General features: G+C 36.5%; 1 protein-coding gene and 1 pseudogene across 1 annotated transcript; both read right to left on the reverse strand.

Moving 5' to 3' along the window:
* Nucleotides 1–4,793: 4,793 nt before the first annotated feature.
* Nucleotides 4,794–8,212, reverse strand: LOC112013092 (coleoptile phototropism protein 1). Its single transcript, XM_024045482.2, has 2 exons — nt 7,329–8,212; nt 4,794–5,614 (listed from the first exon to the last, which is right to left on the reverse strand). Exons 1-2 carry the CDS (start codon nt 8,157–8,159, stop codon nt 5,078–5,080), a joined length of 1,368 nt encoding a protein of 455 aa, XP_023901250.1. The 5' UTR covers nt 8,160–8,212; the 3' UTR covers nt 4,794–5,077.
* Nucleotides 8,213–9,044: 832 nt separating this feature from the next.
* LOC112013040 (uncharacterized) lies at nt 9,045–9,947 on the reverse strand (annotated as a pseudogene).
* Between the last annotated feature and the right edge of the window lie 4,094 nt (nt 9,948–14,041).

A 14,041-nucleotide genomic window follows, 5' to 3' on the forward strand; every position in this document is an offset into this window, starting at 1 on the left:
GAGTGAAGGAGAATGAGGTAGAGAGTGTTTGGGAGTTCGATGGTTTGATTTGAGTGAGAAAGAGACCCCAATTTTTTACTAAGTGTTTTGGTGGAAACCAAAGAGTTTGAGAGGGAATTCAGTAGAATTTTATTGTGACAACATTTATAGCGGACTTAAAGCTGCTGCAATAAAAAAAGAGCAAGCGAAGGTTTATTATGATGAGAATATAACTTATTGTGGCGAAAATCAAGCCCGCCTTAATAGCTCTTTAGGATTTTTTTAATAAAATAATATTTAATACTTCAAATTAATAAAATATAATTTAATAATTAAAAAAATATAATTTAATCCTACAAATTAACAAATATATAATTTAATACTTCAAATTACTAAAATTAAATTTAATACTACAATTGTCAATAAAATATAATTTATTAATTAATAACAATATAATTAATACTTCCAATTATGTAAATATATTTTAATACTACAAATTAATTGAGTATAATTTAATAAGTAATAAGATTTAATATAATACTTCAAATTAATAAAATATAATTTAACAATACAAATTAATAAAATAAACCCATTTAACTAATTACTTCTAACCCAAACCCAACCCAACCCAATTATTACGGGTAAACCCCAACCCAATCAATTACCCAATTATCAAAATTATGAAAATGCCCCTAAAGTGTAAATGACCAAAGTACTCTAAAATCTTCAAAAATGACCAAAATACATCATCATCCTCAAAATTACCAAAATGACCACGAAACCTACAAAATTACCAAAATACCCCCGAAACAAAAAAAAAATGTCCAAAATATCCCCAAAACCCAAAAAATGACCAAAATACCCCCCAAAACCAAAAAATTACCAAAATACCCCTGAAACGCATAAAATGACCGAAATACCCCTGAAACCTAAAATGACCAAAATACCCCAAAACTTACAAAATGACCAAAATACTCCCGAAACCCAAAAAAAATGTCCAAAATATCCCCAAAACCCAAAAAATGACCAAAATAACCCAAAAACTAAAAAATGACCAAAATACCCTCGAAACCTTAAATAACCCCAAAACCTTACAATGACCAAAATACCCCCCCCCCCCCCCAAAACCAAAAAAGAAAGACCAAAATACCCCTAAAACTTAAAAATTACCAAAATACCCTTGAAACCAATAAAATGACCAAAACACCCCAAGACCTAAAAATTACCAAAATACTCCCGAAACATAAATAATGACCAAAACACCCTTGAAACCTAAAAAAATGACCAAAATACCTTTGGAACCTAAAAAAAATGGCCAAAATAACCTCGAAGCCTAAAAATTAACCAAAATCCCTCCTAAAACTAAGAAATGACCAAAATACTCCCTAAACATAACAAATGGCCAAAATACCCCCTAAACCCCTATTTTGGTAATTTTAGAGGCTTTGGGTGTATTTTGTTCATCTTATAGGATTAGTGGTATGTTGGTCATTTTGGATATTTTGAGGGGTATTTTGGTCGTTTTATTGGTTTAGAGGTATTTCGGTCATTTTAAGGGTTTTAGGGTAATTTTGGTAATTTTAGAGGTTTTAGGCTGTTTGTGGCCATTTTTGAGGTTTTGGGTTTATTTGGGTCATTTCAAAGGTTTAGGGGTATTTTCGGCACTTTATACGTTTGAGGGTAGTTTGATCATTTTTTTAGGTTTCAAGGGTATTCTAGTCATTTTTTAGGTTTAGAGGTGTATTTTGGTCATTTTATAGTTTTAGGGGGATATTTTGGTCATTTTAAGGTTTCGGGATTATTTCCCTTAACTTTTAGGCTTCAAGGTCAATTCTTAAGTTCCAAGGTTGTTTTGGTCATTTTTTAGGTCTTAGGGGGTATTTTGGTAATTTTTTGGATTTCAGGGGAATTTCATTAATTTTTAGGTTTCGGGGGTATTTTGGTCATCTTTTATGTTTCAAGAGTAATTTAGTCATTTTTTGGATTTTATCGATTTCAGGGGTATTTCGATCATTTTTTTGTGTTTTGGGGGTATTTTGGTAATTTTTAGGTTTTGAGGGTATTTTGGTCATTTTTTGGACTTTGGGGGTATTTTGGTCATTTTCTTGGTTTCAAGGGGTATTTCAGTCATTTGTTATGTTTCGGGGAGATTTTGGTAATTTTCAGGTTTCGAAGGTATTTTGGTAATTTTTTTTGTATTCGGGCGATATTTTGGTCATTTGATAATTAACAAATCCCTATAGATGATTTTTACAGGATTCGGAGGTATCTTGGTCATTTTCAAGGGTTCAGGAGTATTTTGGTCATTATTTTGGGTTTTGGGGGTATTTTAGTCATTTTTAGGTTTCGAGGGTATTTTGGTCATTTTTTTGGAGTCTTAGGGATATTTGGGGAATTTTAGTCAATTTTTGGGCTTTGGGGGTATTTGGGGAATTTTTAGGTTTTAAGAGTATTTCGGTCATTTTTTTGGGTTTCAAGGGTATTTTGGTCATTTTATGATTTTGGGAGTATTTTGGTCATTTTTTAAGTTTCAGAGGTATTTTGGTCATTTTCTAGAAACTTAGATTTTATGTTGTTTATTTAAATTTTAGATGGGTTGGAGTGGGTTTATCCATTAAGACCCATATAATTAAATAACCAAAAATACACTATAGGTGACCTGTCCTAGCGTTTTTAGTAGCGCCGGAATAGGTCTTTTCTAGTAAGGGAATGGATGCACCTATCCCAGCGCTTTTAAAAGCACCGGGACAGGTCTTTTCCCACAAAGGAATGGATGGACCTGTCCCAGCGTTTTCAAAAGCGCCGGGACAAGTCTTTTCTCATAAGGAAATTGATGCACCTGTCCTAGCGCTTTTACAAGCGCCGGAACAGGTCTTTTCTCAAAAGGGAATGGATGGACCTGTCCCAGCGCTTCTTAAAGCGCCGGTACAGGTCTTTTCCCATAAGGGAATGGATGGACCTGTACCAGCGCTTTTAAGAGCGCCGGGACAAGACTTTTCCCATAACGGAATGGATGGACCTATCCCAGCGCTTTTAGAAGCGCCGGGACAGGTTTTTTTTCAAAAGGGAATGGATGGACCTGTCCCAGCGCTTTCAAAAGCGCCGGGACAGGTCTTTTCCCATAACAGAATGGAAGGACCTGTCCCAGCGCTTTAAAAAGCGCCAGGACAAGTCTTTTCCCATAAGGCAATTGGGGGACTTGTCCCAGCGGTTTTGACTTCCTATACCAGCGTTTTTATTAAACGCCGCTATAGGCCTCCTATTGCAGCGCTTTTTAAAGCGCCGTTTTTGAGCTGCTGTAATAGGATTTCCTATACCAGCGTTTTCAAAAAGCGCTGGTACAAGCTTATCTATTACGGCGGTTTGGAAAAACGCCGGGAAAAAAAACGCCGGTACAGGCTGATTTTTTTGTAGTGTCTATTAAACTCACATAAGCAAAATACAAAACGTTGCATGATACATGGAATTTATGTGGAAGGAATTCCACGTGCAACGCTCCATATAGCCCATTTTCTTTATGAACTACCAACATCACCCATGATGGTGGTAGATCTAAACAAGTAGATCCACGTCTAACTCTTTATAAAAAGGAGTAAATCCTATTCACCCAAGGTAAGTCCAGTTTATTCACTATTTCCTTTCCTTGTGTCCTAAAGATAAAATTAACTTAACCGTTGGAGGGTTCTTGGCCTGGTCACACCGGTCACTTTTGACAGTTCTTTATTTCTTTTCAGGATTCACAGCCATTAACGTAACCCGAAGTATTTCAGCTTACTGATTTTCTTGCTTCATCATGTGTATATATATATATATATAAAGCTTACAAAACTTTATGAAATTAAATTTTTTTTTTTTCTAATTTCTCTTCTTCTTCTTCCTCTTTTTTAAGAAAGGAAAAAGGATAACCTAACAAAGATGAAATAACCTAATAATTTCAAAGATTATATGTGTGCTTTTAGTCACATAACCTACTTAATAATCATATTACTTCATAAAATTTATTTAAATGATGTAATGAATTATGTGATTTAACAAACGTGGATAGTATTTTGAATCGTCAAATAATTTGATCAGAAGGCTTATAAGAATTAGTAATATCCTACTTCCTTATATAAGGTTTAATTCTACAAATTCAAATCCCTTTATTTACACTAAGAAAAAAATATCGACGGTGAATCTACATCATGAGGTGTTTATAATTTTTTTTAATCAATACAATGTCTGGCATTACAGAATTGGATAATGCCATTAAATTTCAATTCTCTTACCAAAAACAAAAATGTATACATGCATTTCATTGGAGCAAACATTTTTCTTTATTATTATAATTTTCCACTTTCGCTAGCTATTATGGACCTCCATGATCCTAATTTGAGACCAACTAAGAAGCCTCCAAGCACTACTGGGCCGCAGCCTTAATTTGGTCAAAAACTCAAAATAGCCACCATGAACTTTCTACAGAAAAGGGCCAAGCAGTTCCCCAAAATTGTTTAGATCTATGACTTTGTCCAACTTTTTCTTTTTTCCTTTTTTTTTTTGGAGGAATTTGTCCAACTTTCTTTTACTGCCCTATGTTGATTTTTATTATGTCAAAGAATATAATAAAATTCTCTTGTATGTCATTCTCAAATTTAATGTCTTCTTGGATGTACAAGAGAGTCACCTTGGCTTAGAATCAAGATAATTTTGCTTTCTTCTTAAGCCAAAAAAATAAATAAAGAGAGAGACAAAAATAAAGAACAATATAAAGATAATTTCACTCTCTTTTTTAAAATGGTAGAACTATAAATAAGTCATTGACATCAACACGGTAGTGAGCATTGACTTGGCATTAGTTTTTTTATTTAATAGCATCCAAAATATTACATAGATCAATTTTAAAATAATTCTTCTAAGACTACACCATTTGTCATAATTTACTGAAGTAATCGATGGTGAGTGTTACACTGAGCGTCGAGCACATCTATGACAAAGTTTTTACCTAGACCTTCTCATATTACAAAGATCAATTTTATTTTCCAGTCTCATTATGGCCAAAAAGTAAGAAAATAAACATGCAACATAATTAAACTAGTAAACTCCCAAGCTTCCTTCATTTTCAAGACATGGATTTCCTCCACTTGGGATGATTCCTCCTTTTCACAAGCTTGGTTTTCATATCCATAGGTGTTTGCCTCCCAAACCCAACCTCCTCCTCATGACCCTCCTCAGTTGTCTCAACCACACTCACATTCTTGATTGAAGGCATTCCAAACATCTTCCACTTGAAAATTCCCTTCTTCTTTTCCATAAGCCTCTCTAGTTGTGCTTGCATGGAGTTGCAATGGCATTGAAGCCTAAGAACATCGTCCTTCAACTTCCTTATCTCCATTTGTTGAGACATCATTTCACGCTTGGAATGGCACCGAGTCGGGGCTTCAAGCCCCGGATTTGGACTCCTAGTGCCACTGAAAGAGCCACTCCAATCCACTGGGCGACTAAGCTTGCTTTGCTCGGAGAAGATCACTTGGATTACAGCTCGGACGGGCAAGCGTTCGTTTTGGGCTGCGTGGAGAGATGCCTCCGGTGAGAGTTTTCGACTGTCAATTAGTCTGCAGAGATTCTTTCTTTCTTGCTTTGATGTGCTGGGATGTGCCTGCCAAGATGCAAATGTAATTTCCACAATATATAGGCATGAATTCTTCTACTACGTGTGGGAGTTCATTTAAAAAATGAAATGAAATGAAATGAATAGATTATAAAGGAATTAGATGGAATGGAATAAAGTTTTTATTTTTTCCTTGAGTTTTTGAAAGTTTATAAAAGAAAGAAAGGAAAAGAAATAAATTTATATTTTTTTTAATTTCATGTTCATTACATTTTATTTATGATTTAACGAAATGAGAATAACAACATAATTTCTCCTCAATTAACGAGGAAAAATGGATTGAGCTATCCTTTTCTAGGAGGAATTAACATAAAAGAATGAAATGAAATAAGCATTCACTCATAATCATTTCATTCCTTTCTATAAAACTTACAAGCAGGGAAAAATATGTTGAGTTTGGAAACATTAGCTTGCAACCCAGTGAGGCATTAAAATAGTTGAATGTATGATAAAATTGTTAGAGTAGAATGTGGTTAACTGTTTGTTTGTCCACTTTTATGAATCCTTAACATGACCCCCTTGCCCGAGTTAAAGGGCACCCCCAATCACCACAACGTTGGGTAGCCATCAAACTTTGGTTGAATAGATTGGGGTTCCCACAAATAACACAAACAGGGAAAATATATGAAGTCTCCTTAAAAATCAACACAATCAAATTTCTTCCCTCTCAAACACCTACTGTTAGCCATAATGTGTGAAGACAAACAAAAAATGAGTACTAAAAATTGAATGCAATTATGCAAACCAAGCTAATCATATGCAATGAGTAACAATGTTAATCCATGGACTGAACATTCCAACAAGAAACAATATATTATGTTCCCTAATCTTTTATGAGATCAGAAACATTTATTTCATGTATATTCTCGAAACGATTTATGTATTTGAAGAATAATTAAGTTTCATTTTCTATTTCTTTTTTCGTTTCTTTATATTGATCTTGGACCATATCATATCATCCATATCGAAAAGTTATTTGAGCAGTGTAGAGAAGGTTTGCACATGCATGGCATGGGTAACATTTGGAAGGGAATCAATTCCCTTTAAGCCAGAGGCAAATTGTATCCTAAGTTGGGAATAGAGATGTTGTGAGCATCTCCTAAGCAATTGGTTGTTAGTTACCCTTACGTTGAAGTACGTACGACCCCTCTTTCCATTCCAAATTTAACCTTTAGACACCAACTTTCACAGGCTCATAGAGGACAATACAAAAGCCAAATTTGAGGGGGGAAATTTAGCTTATTGTAATGAAGATAAATGGCATTGATGTCAATTTACTTCCTACGTACCCCTGAAAGACCCAGGCCACCTAACCTTTATAGGCTTCAGAAGAAGAATCTTATGTTGGTGACAACACAATTAAATGTCCCAGAAAAGGTTTTAGCCTTATGTAGAATGTCCTATATTTCACACTCTTTCTTGAGTTTTACTCTCTTTTTTGGGTAAAAATTAGTCATTTACTTATTACTAAAGCCTAGGGTAATACACTAAAACATATGGTCAACATTCAAACCTGGGATAAAAGCTATAAATTAACCTATCCTAAGCCAGCCTAAATTGTTTCTTTCTGAACCTACTAGAGATTATCTGAAAGATTGCTTCTTCATTTTGGGTGCACAAATGATTTAGGCTACAAATTAAACCCAAATCTTTATGTCCTAGTGATCATCTAGGCTCTAATTAACATAAAAATGTAACTTACTTTGAGATAAGTATCAACGGCTCGGTATAATCCATCATCTGTGGCACGAGCATGGCTAGGGAGAGCTCCGGCAAGTGCAACAAATTCCGACATGCTCAAATTGGAATCCACAGCTGCCTCAGCAAGATAACAATCCACAAGCTTAGCCACCTTAATCAATGCAGCACCACTTTTAGCAGCCTCATCCAAACTCACAAACCTCTTCACCAACCTAATAACAAGCTCAACATCTAGCAGAGTCCCACAAGTGTGACTAAACGATGGTATCATTGTCTCCTTCAAAGAAGCTTGGTCAAGTTGCCATGATATGCGTTTCTCAAGCTCATTTCGATAGGTAGGCTCAACATTAACCATGTTGGCAGTCCGAAGGAGGCGAAGGAGGAAGTTGCATGGGATGGAATCCTTGTCAGGAGGGAGAATTCCCACTAGTGTTTCCACAAAGAACCTCTTCTTCATCCATGAAGCAGTGATGCTTTCTGGGGATTCTTTACTGTTTGTTGGGCTCTTCTCGGCCACATTAACATTAAAGTCACCACCGGATAGATCCGGTAGCCATTTGGAAGCATAGTGAGTGATTATGGAACCAATTAGGTCAGGATGAACACCCTTGGCCTTAATGCCTGAAAGGGTTTTGACAAAGTAGTCCATATCAAGGATACATGCATCATCAAACCAGCATTCAGCCGCGAATTGGGATGGTTTTCCTGCGAAATTGATGGATTCTTGTAAGGATTGCTTCTTCATTTTTGGTGCACAAGTTTTTGGAGGAGTGGCTAGTGGGGGATATCCTTGATGTACTAAATTTAGGAGTGGCTTTTTTGGGGAGTTCATGTGTTATATATATATATATATATATGCAAATATGAGAGTAAAGCAATGGCACAGTGCATAGAAGTTCTCTACCTTTTTAGGCTGAGATTCTTGTAGATTTTTCTTACCGTTGAAGTGTTGGAGCTTGTGAGGATAGATGATGTGTGAGAGAATTTTCTGTTTGAGGTCACTTTCAGTCTTAGGTGGTGTTATAATTGATTTTGTTCTCCATGCCAAAGAGTAAGAGTATTTCACTGTCTTGCATTTAAAAAGTTTGTCCTCTTCTCTTTTTTCCGTTAGATTTTTCCCCAACTTAAGCATGGACGTGGTCTAATTGTAAGGACTAAGGAAGCCTGAAAAACTATATTGGATGATCTTTTGTTTGTGGGTGCAAAGCAAAGCCAGCACAAAGCCATTATCTAACTATGCAACGCAGTTTCCCTTACCAAGAAAAAGGAAAAAATCAGTCTCTTTCTCAAAATCATTATGAGAAAAATCAAATTGAGTGGTCAATTTTACCTCTTATTCCTATACCTTCGCATTGTTGAGTAATCGTAAGTCTAAATACACAATTTTTCGTAACTTTTTTCATAACAGTTGACAAAGCCTATTACAATCCGTGCATAATAAAAATGGTCTAATCGGTGGCAATGTTATTCCGATCACAATGTATTATTTTAAAGAATTTGTGAAAATGTAGCATCACTCATGGTTAAGAAATTAAAGGCAGTCAAGTTCAATAATCATTTTAACCTGGTAACATATATAGTGTTGTGGACTTTAGGCCTAGTTAGGTTACTTGTATAGCACACATATTTACTTGTACTGCACACATATGCCTCCTATATAAAGGCACCTATGTACATTCTTTTATCAAGAAATACAATACTATTACATTTAGTATTTCTAACATGGTATCAAAGCAAAAAAGCATAAATAGGTGGAAATATAAACAATAAGAGCAAAAGAAACCAAGATTAGCAAAGCGGCCACGACATGCACAGCAGATTTACTCCCACAAGAAAACATCCCTAACCTAATCTGAATCACATTCACCATTGACAGCATCAAAAACTAGCACCCCATTACCGACCCAATAACCGATCCCATCATTCCAAGCCTCAAAACCTTCAAATTTATGTGGGCCCTGAAGGCCTCATCCACATCCTTACTATTCAACAAGTTGATAGCCAGCTTAAGCCCCTGCGCCACCAATGAAGAAAACAAGAAGAAGCTAAAAGAGACAACCTCAAACACCAAGAGTTTCCTCGCCACGTCAATGCCAGCATCACAGGTTGTGTTGGGTTCAAGGCTGCGTTGATTCATTGTTGTTAGAGAAAGACCCACAAAAACTGCTATTGTGAAGAGTGAGTTTACATTCACTAGGCCATCCAAGTCTGTCACATGTACACTTGTTGTTGTCTCCGTGATAAAAGTTGATGTCTCTAGTATTAGTGGGTCTAGATATTTTGTTGTCTTTGTTAATGATTACTCTCACTATAGTTGGATTTTTATATGAAATATCGTTCTGAATTATTGGAAGTATATTCTAATTTTGCAAAAATGGTTGAAACTCAGTTTTCCAGACGCATCAAAATTTTTCAATCTGATAATGCTCTTGAATACACTCAATGTGCTTTTCAAGTTGTTTTGCATTCCTATGGCACTGTTCATCAACTAACTTGTCCAGGTACCTCTCAGCAAAATGGTAGAGCCGAACAAAAACTTCGTCATATTCTTGACACTGTTCGTGCTCTCCTTCTCTCTGCTAAAGTTTCTGCTCCTTTTTGGGGTAAAGCTGCTCTTCATGCTGTTCATACTATTAATTGTATTCTGAGTCCTGTTATCCAAAATCAAACTCCATATGAGCGCCTTTTTGGGTCACCTCTAGACTATCACCATCTTCGCTCCTTCGGTTCTGCTTGTTTCGTTCTTCTTTAGCCACCTGAGTATAATAAACTTGAGCCTCAGTCAAGGCTTTGTTGTTTTCTTGGCTATGACAAAACTCAAAAGGGGTATAGGTATTATGATCCTGTCTCTCATCGTCTTCGTATCTCCCGTAATGTTGGATGTTGGGAACATCGCCTCTTTGTCAAGCTCTCTCATTTCAGTGCTTCCTTGTCTTCCTCCTCTGTCTTAAATCTTTTTCCAGATAAGGCACATATTCCTTCTATAACTGCTCCTGATCCTCCTGTAGTTACTCCTGATTCTATTGTTGTAGACTTCTCTGTCCAACCACCAGATATCACTGATCCCTTTCCTAGTTCACCCTTTAATAAACAGGTGGAAGATGAACAGGTTGAAGACGAACTATCCAACCCCAGTCCTAAGCTTGGGTCTCCTGCTCCTACTCCGCTTGAAGATCTTGCACAAGACATTCCACATCATCACTCAACTAGAGTAAAATCTATTTCTGCACATTTACTTGACTATCATTGTTACACTGCTCTTACTACACTACACGAGCCTCACACCTATCGTGAGGTTTCCACTGACCCTTTATGGCAGATTGCAATGAAAGAAGAACTTGATGCATTATTTAAAAACCATACTTGGGATTTGGTGACACTTCTTCCTGGGAAATCTGTGGTTGGTTGTAAGTGGATCTACAAGAAAGACGGGCTCTGATGGGTCCATTGAGCGCTACAAAACTCTTCTTGTTACAAAAGGTTTTACACAAGAGTATGGGATTGATTATGAAGAGACCTTTGCTCTGGTTGCTCGTATCTCATCTATTCGTGCCCTCTTAGTTGTTGCTACTGCCAGTAAATGGGATCTTTTTCAGATGGATGTCAAAAATGCATTCCTTAATGGGAATTTAAGTGAAGAAGTGTATATGCAACCTCCTCTTGGTCTCTTTGTTGACTCAAATAAGGTTTGTCAGCTTCGACATGCACTTTTTGGCCTTAAACAAGCTCCACGAGCTTGGTTTGCCAAATTCAGCTCTACCATCTCTCACTTGGGTTACATGGCCAGTCACTATGATTCTGCCTTATTTCTTCGTCACACTAACAAAGACACTATTTTACTTCTCTTATATGTGGATGATATGATCATAACTGGTAATGATCTTAGTGGCATTCAAGACCTCAAGGATTTTCTCAGTCAGCAGTTTGAGATGAAAGATCTTGGACATCTCAGCTATTTCTTGGATCTTGAAATCACTCATTCTACAAATGGACTTTATATTACTCAAGCCAAGTATGCCTCTAAACTCTTGTCTCGAACTAGACTCACTGATAGCAGGACTGTTAACACTCCAGTTAAGCTTAATACGCATCTGACTCCCTCAGGGGGGAAACCATTGTCTAATCCCTCTCTTTACAGACGCTTGATTGGCAGCTTGGTTTATCTCACTGTCACTCGTCCAGACATTTCCTATGTTGTTCACCAGGTGAGCCATTATCTGTCTGCTCCACGATCGACTCACTATGCTGCTGTTCTGCGCATTCTTCGATACCTAAAGGACACTCTCTTCCATGGTCTTTTCTACTCTACTCAGTCTCTTCTTACTCTCCGTGCATTTTCTGATGCTGATTGGGCAGGAGACCCCACTGATCGCAGGTCCACCACTGGTTATTGATTTCTTCTTGGTTCTTCTCTAAGTTCTTGGCGAAGTAAGAAACAAACTCATGTGGCCCGCTCCAATACTAAAGCAGAATATCGTGCCCTTGCTGATACCATATCTGAGCTCCTTTAGTTATGATAGCTTCTCAAAAACTTAGGTGTGTCTACATCCTCTGTTACTCATCTTTATTATGACAACCAGAGTGTTATTCATATTACTCACAATGATGTCTTCCATGAACAGACTAAACACATCGAGATCAATTGTCATTTTATCTGTTTTCATCTTGTCCATGGTACTCTTAAGCTGATTTCAGTCTCCTCTAAAGATCAACTTGTAGATATCTTCACCAAGTCACATCCTAAGAGACGCTTTCGTACTTTGGTTGACAATCTCAAGTTAGTCTCACATTCACCTTGAGTTTGAGAGAAGCTGTTAACATATATAGTGTTGTGGGCTTTAGGTCTAATTAGGTTACTTGTATAGTACACATATTTACTTGTACTGCACATATATACCTCCTATATTAAGGCACCTATATATATTCTTTTATCAAGAAATATAATACTATTACATTCAGTATTTCTAACGTAACCAAAAATAAAAGTTCAATGATCATTGTCAAGAAATGTACGAGTGATGAGAAGGAGATGGGATGGCGCATGGATATGCCGAATTGTATGAATCTTTGCAGGCTACAACCAACATGTGAATCACAGTTTTGTTGGTATTGAACCAAACAACTGCGGCTCTGAGTGAACAAGGGTCCACTATAATTTTGGCCCGCAGCCCAAGGGTCCTGATGAATATTTCTTAGCCTTATTCTTTTTTATGAAGATGCTTTAATTAGCCTCGTTCAATGCCAGCTACTGCCACTGATGTAATGGGCTCATCGGCATTTATAGCACAACAAGGAACATATCAAAATTATCTGAAGGAGGAAGACACATGCATAGTGGTGTCTAAAATCGTCAGCTACAGTTGGCCCATTTAATTATACTGGCTGAACCTATAGTCAATTTCTATGCAATACTCAAACAAAATTGCCTTGTCTTGTCTGACGAACTATTCTGGCAGGAGAGGAAGAGAGAACTTACGAAATTATGATTGCTGAATAAATTGTGCTGATCTTCCATTCTCTCCAAAAGAGTAAATTGCCTTCCAACATGTGAAGGGTACAAGGTTCACTGTTCCACTCTTCGGGTACGAGTTCGTGTTAGACTTCTTGGTTCATATGATAAAATAAAAAATAGACGAAACTACAATATAGGTCCCTCAAGTTTACTCTATGTGTGTAATTGGTCCCTCAAATTTTAAGGAAGCATAATTAGTCTCTCAAGTTTTAAAATTAAGTTGTATTAATCCTTTTACTAACTTAACGAAACAATTTCTTGACATTTTTTTAATGATGTGGCATTTATTTAATTGAAAAATTACAACATGAATTTACACATGAGAAATTCACAAACCAATACCAAAATTAAAACCGATATTGCGACTGATTCACAACATGTCTCCGCTATTTATTTTGCAATCAAATGATAAAATTAAGGAATACAATAAATAAGATATACAAATCCAAAACCAGAACCAACCTCTTATTACCCTCTGAGTTGACAACAACAAAACAAAAACAAAAATAAGGTTACAAAAGAATACATTGACAATGACTATTCTTTAAGACTGTTGATGAAAATCAAAATCTCAGGGAAACCATATACACGACATGATAAATAACCCAAAACAAAAAATAAATAAAAATAAAAAGGACCCTCTGAACATATTTTTCCTAAATTCACAAAAATATTCCCCAAAAAAAAAATTTGTTATACTATAGCAAGCTTGCATAAGTTCGATGCCAGATTCCTACATACATGGATTCATCATCTGGTCTCAAGGATACCGCAAAGATCTCTCCGAAGAAATCAATCTCTTGGCACTTTTGGTAATCTGACTTTTTACTATACACATGAACAAGATCTTCAGGTTTAGCAACCACCATGAACTGACCATCTGATGAGAAGTGAATTGATTCGGTGGCACCCAAGTTACCCTTGAGAATTGCAATTGGTGATGATAGCTTTCTTATGTCCCATTCTTGACTAGTCTTATCCAGGGGCGGAGGCACGTTATGCATTGAGGGGGCCATGGCCCCCCCAAAATTTTTTAAAACCTCTATAATAGTAGGAACAAATAGGTCTCACACTCTCTCATTTAAGAGCTGGCCCCCCTATGAGAAAAACTTGGCCCCTCCTCCAATACGTAGCCATAAAAATGCCCCACCCCAAATTCCTACTTTTCATCTTTTTGACTTTTTCTTTCCTTCTCTAAGACT

This window comes from Quercus suber, unplaced genomic scaffold (genome assembly GCF_002906115.3).
Source record: "Quercus suber isolate HL8 unplaced genomic scaffold, Cork oak 2.0 scaffold_392, whole genome shotgun sequence".
Taxonomy (NCBI): Eukaryota; Viridiplantae; Streptophyta; class Magnoliopsida; order Fagales; family Fagaceae; genus Quercus; species Quercus suber.

What these genes read in the sequence shown, in the direction of transcription:
- LOC112013092 (XM_024045482.2), bottom strand. Translation starts at nt 8,159, where the DNA reads ATGAACTCCCCAAAAAAGCCACTCCTAAATTTAGTACATCAAGGATAT. An exon ending in CCGTTGATACTTATCTCAAA is followed by an intron (nt 5,615 to 7,328) that starts GTAAGTTACATT and finishes GCATCTTGGCAG; the next exon opens with GCACATCCCAGCACATCAAA.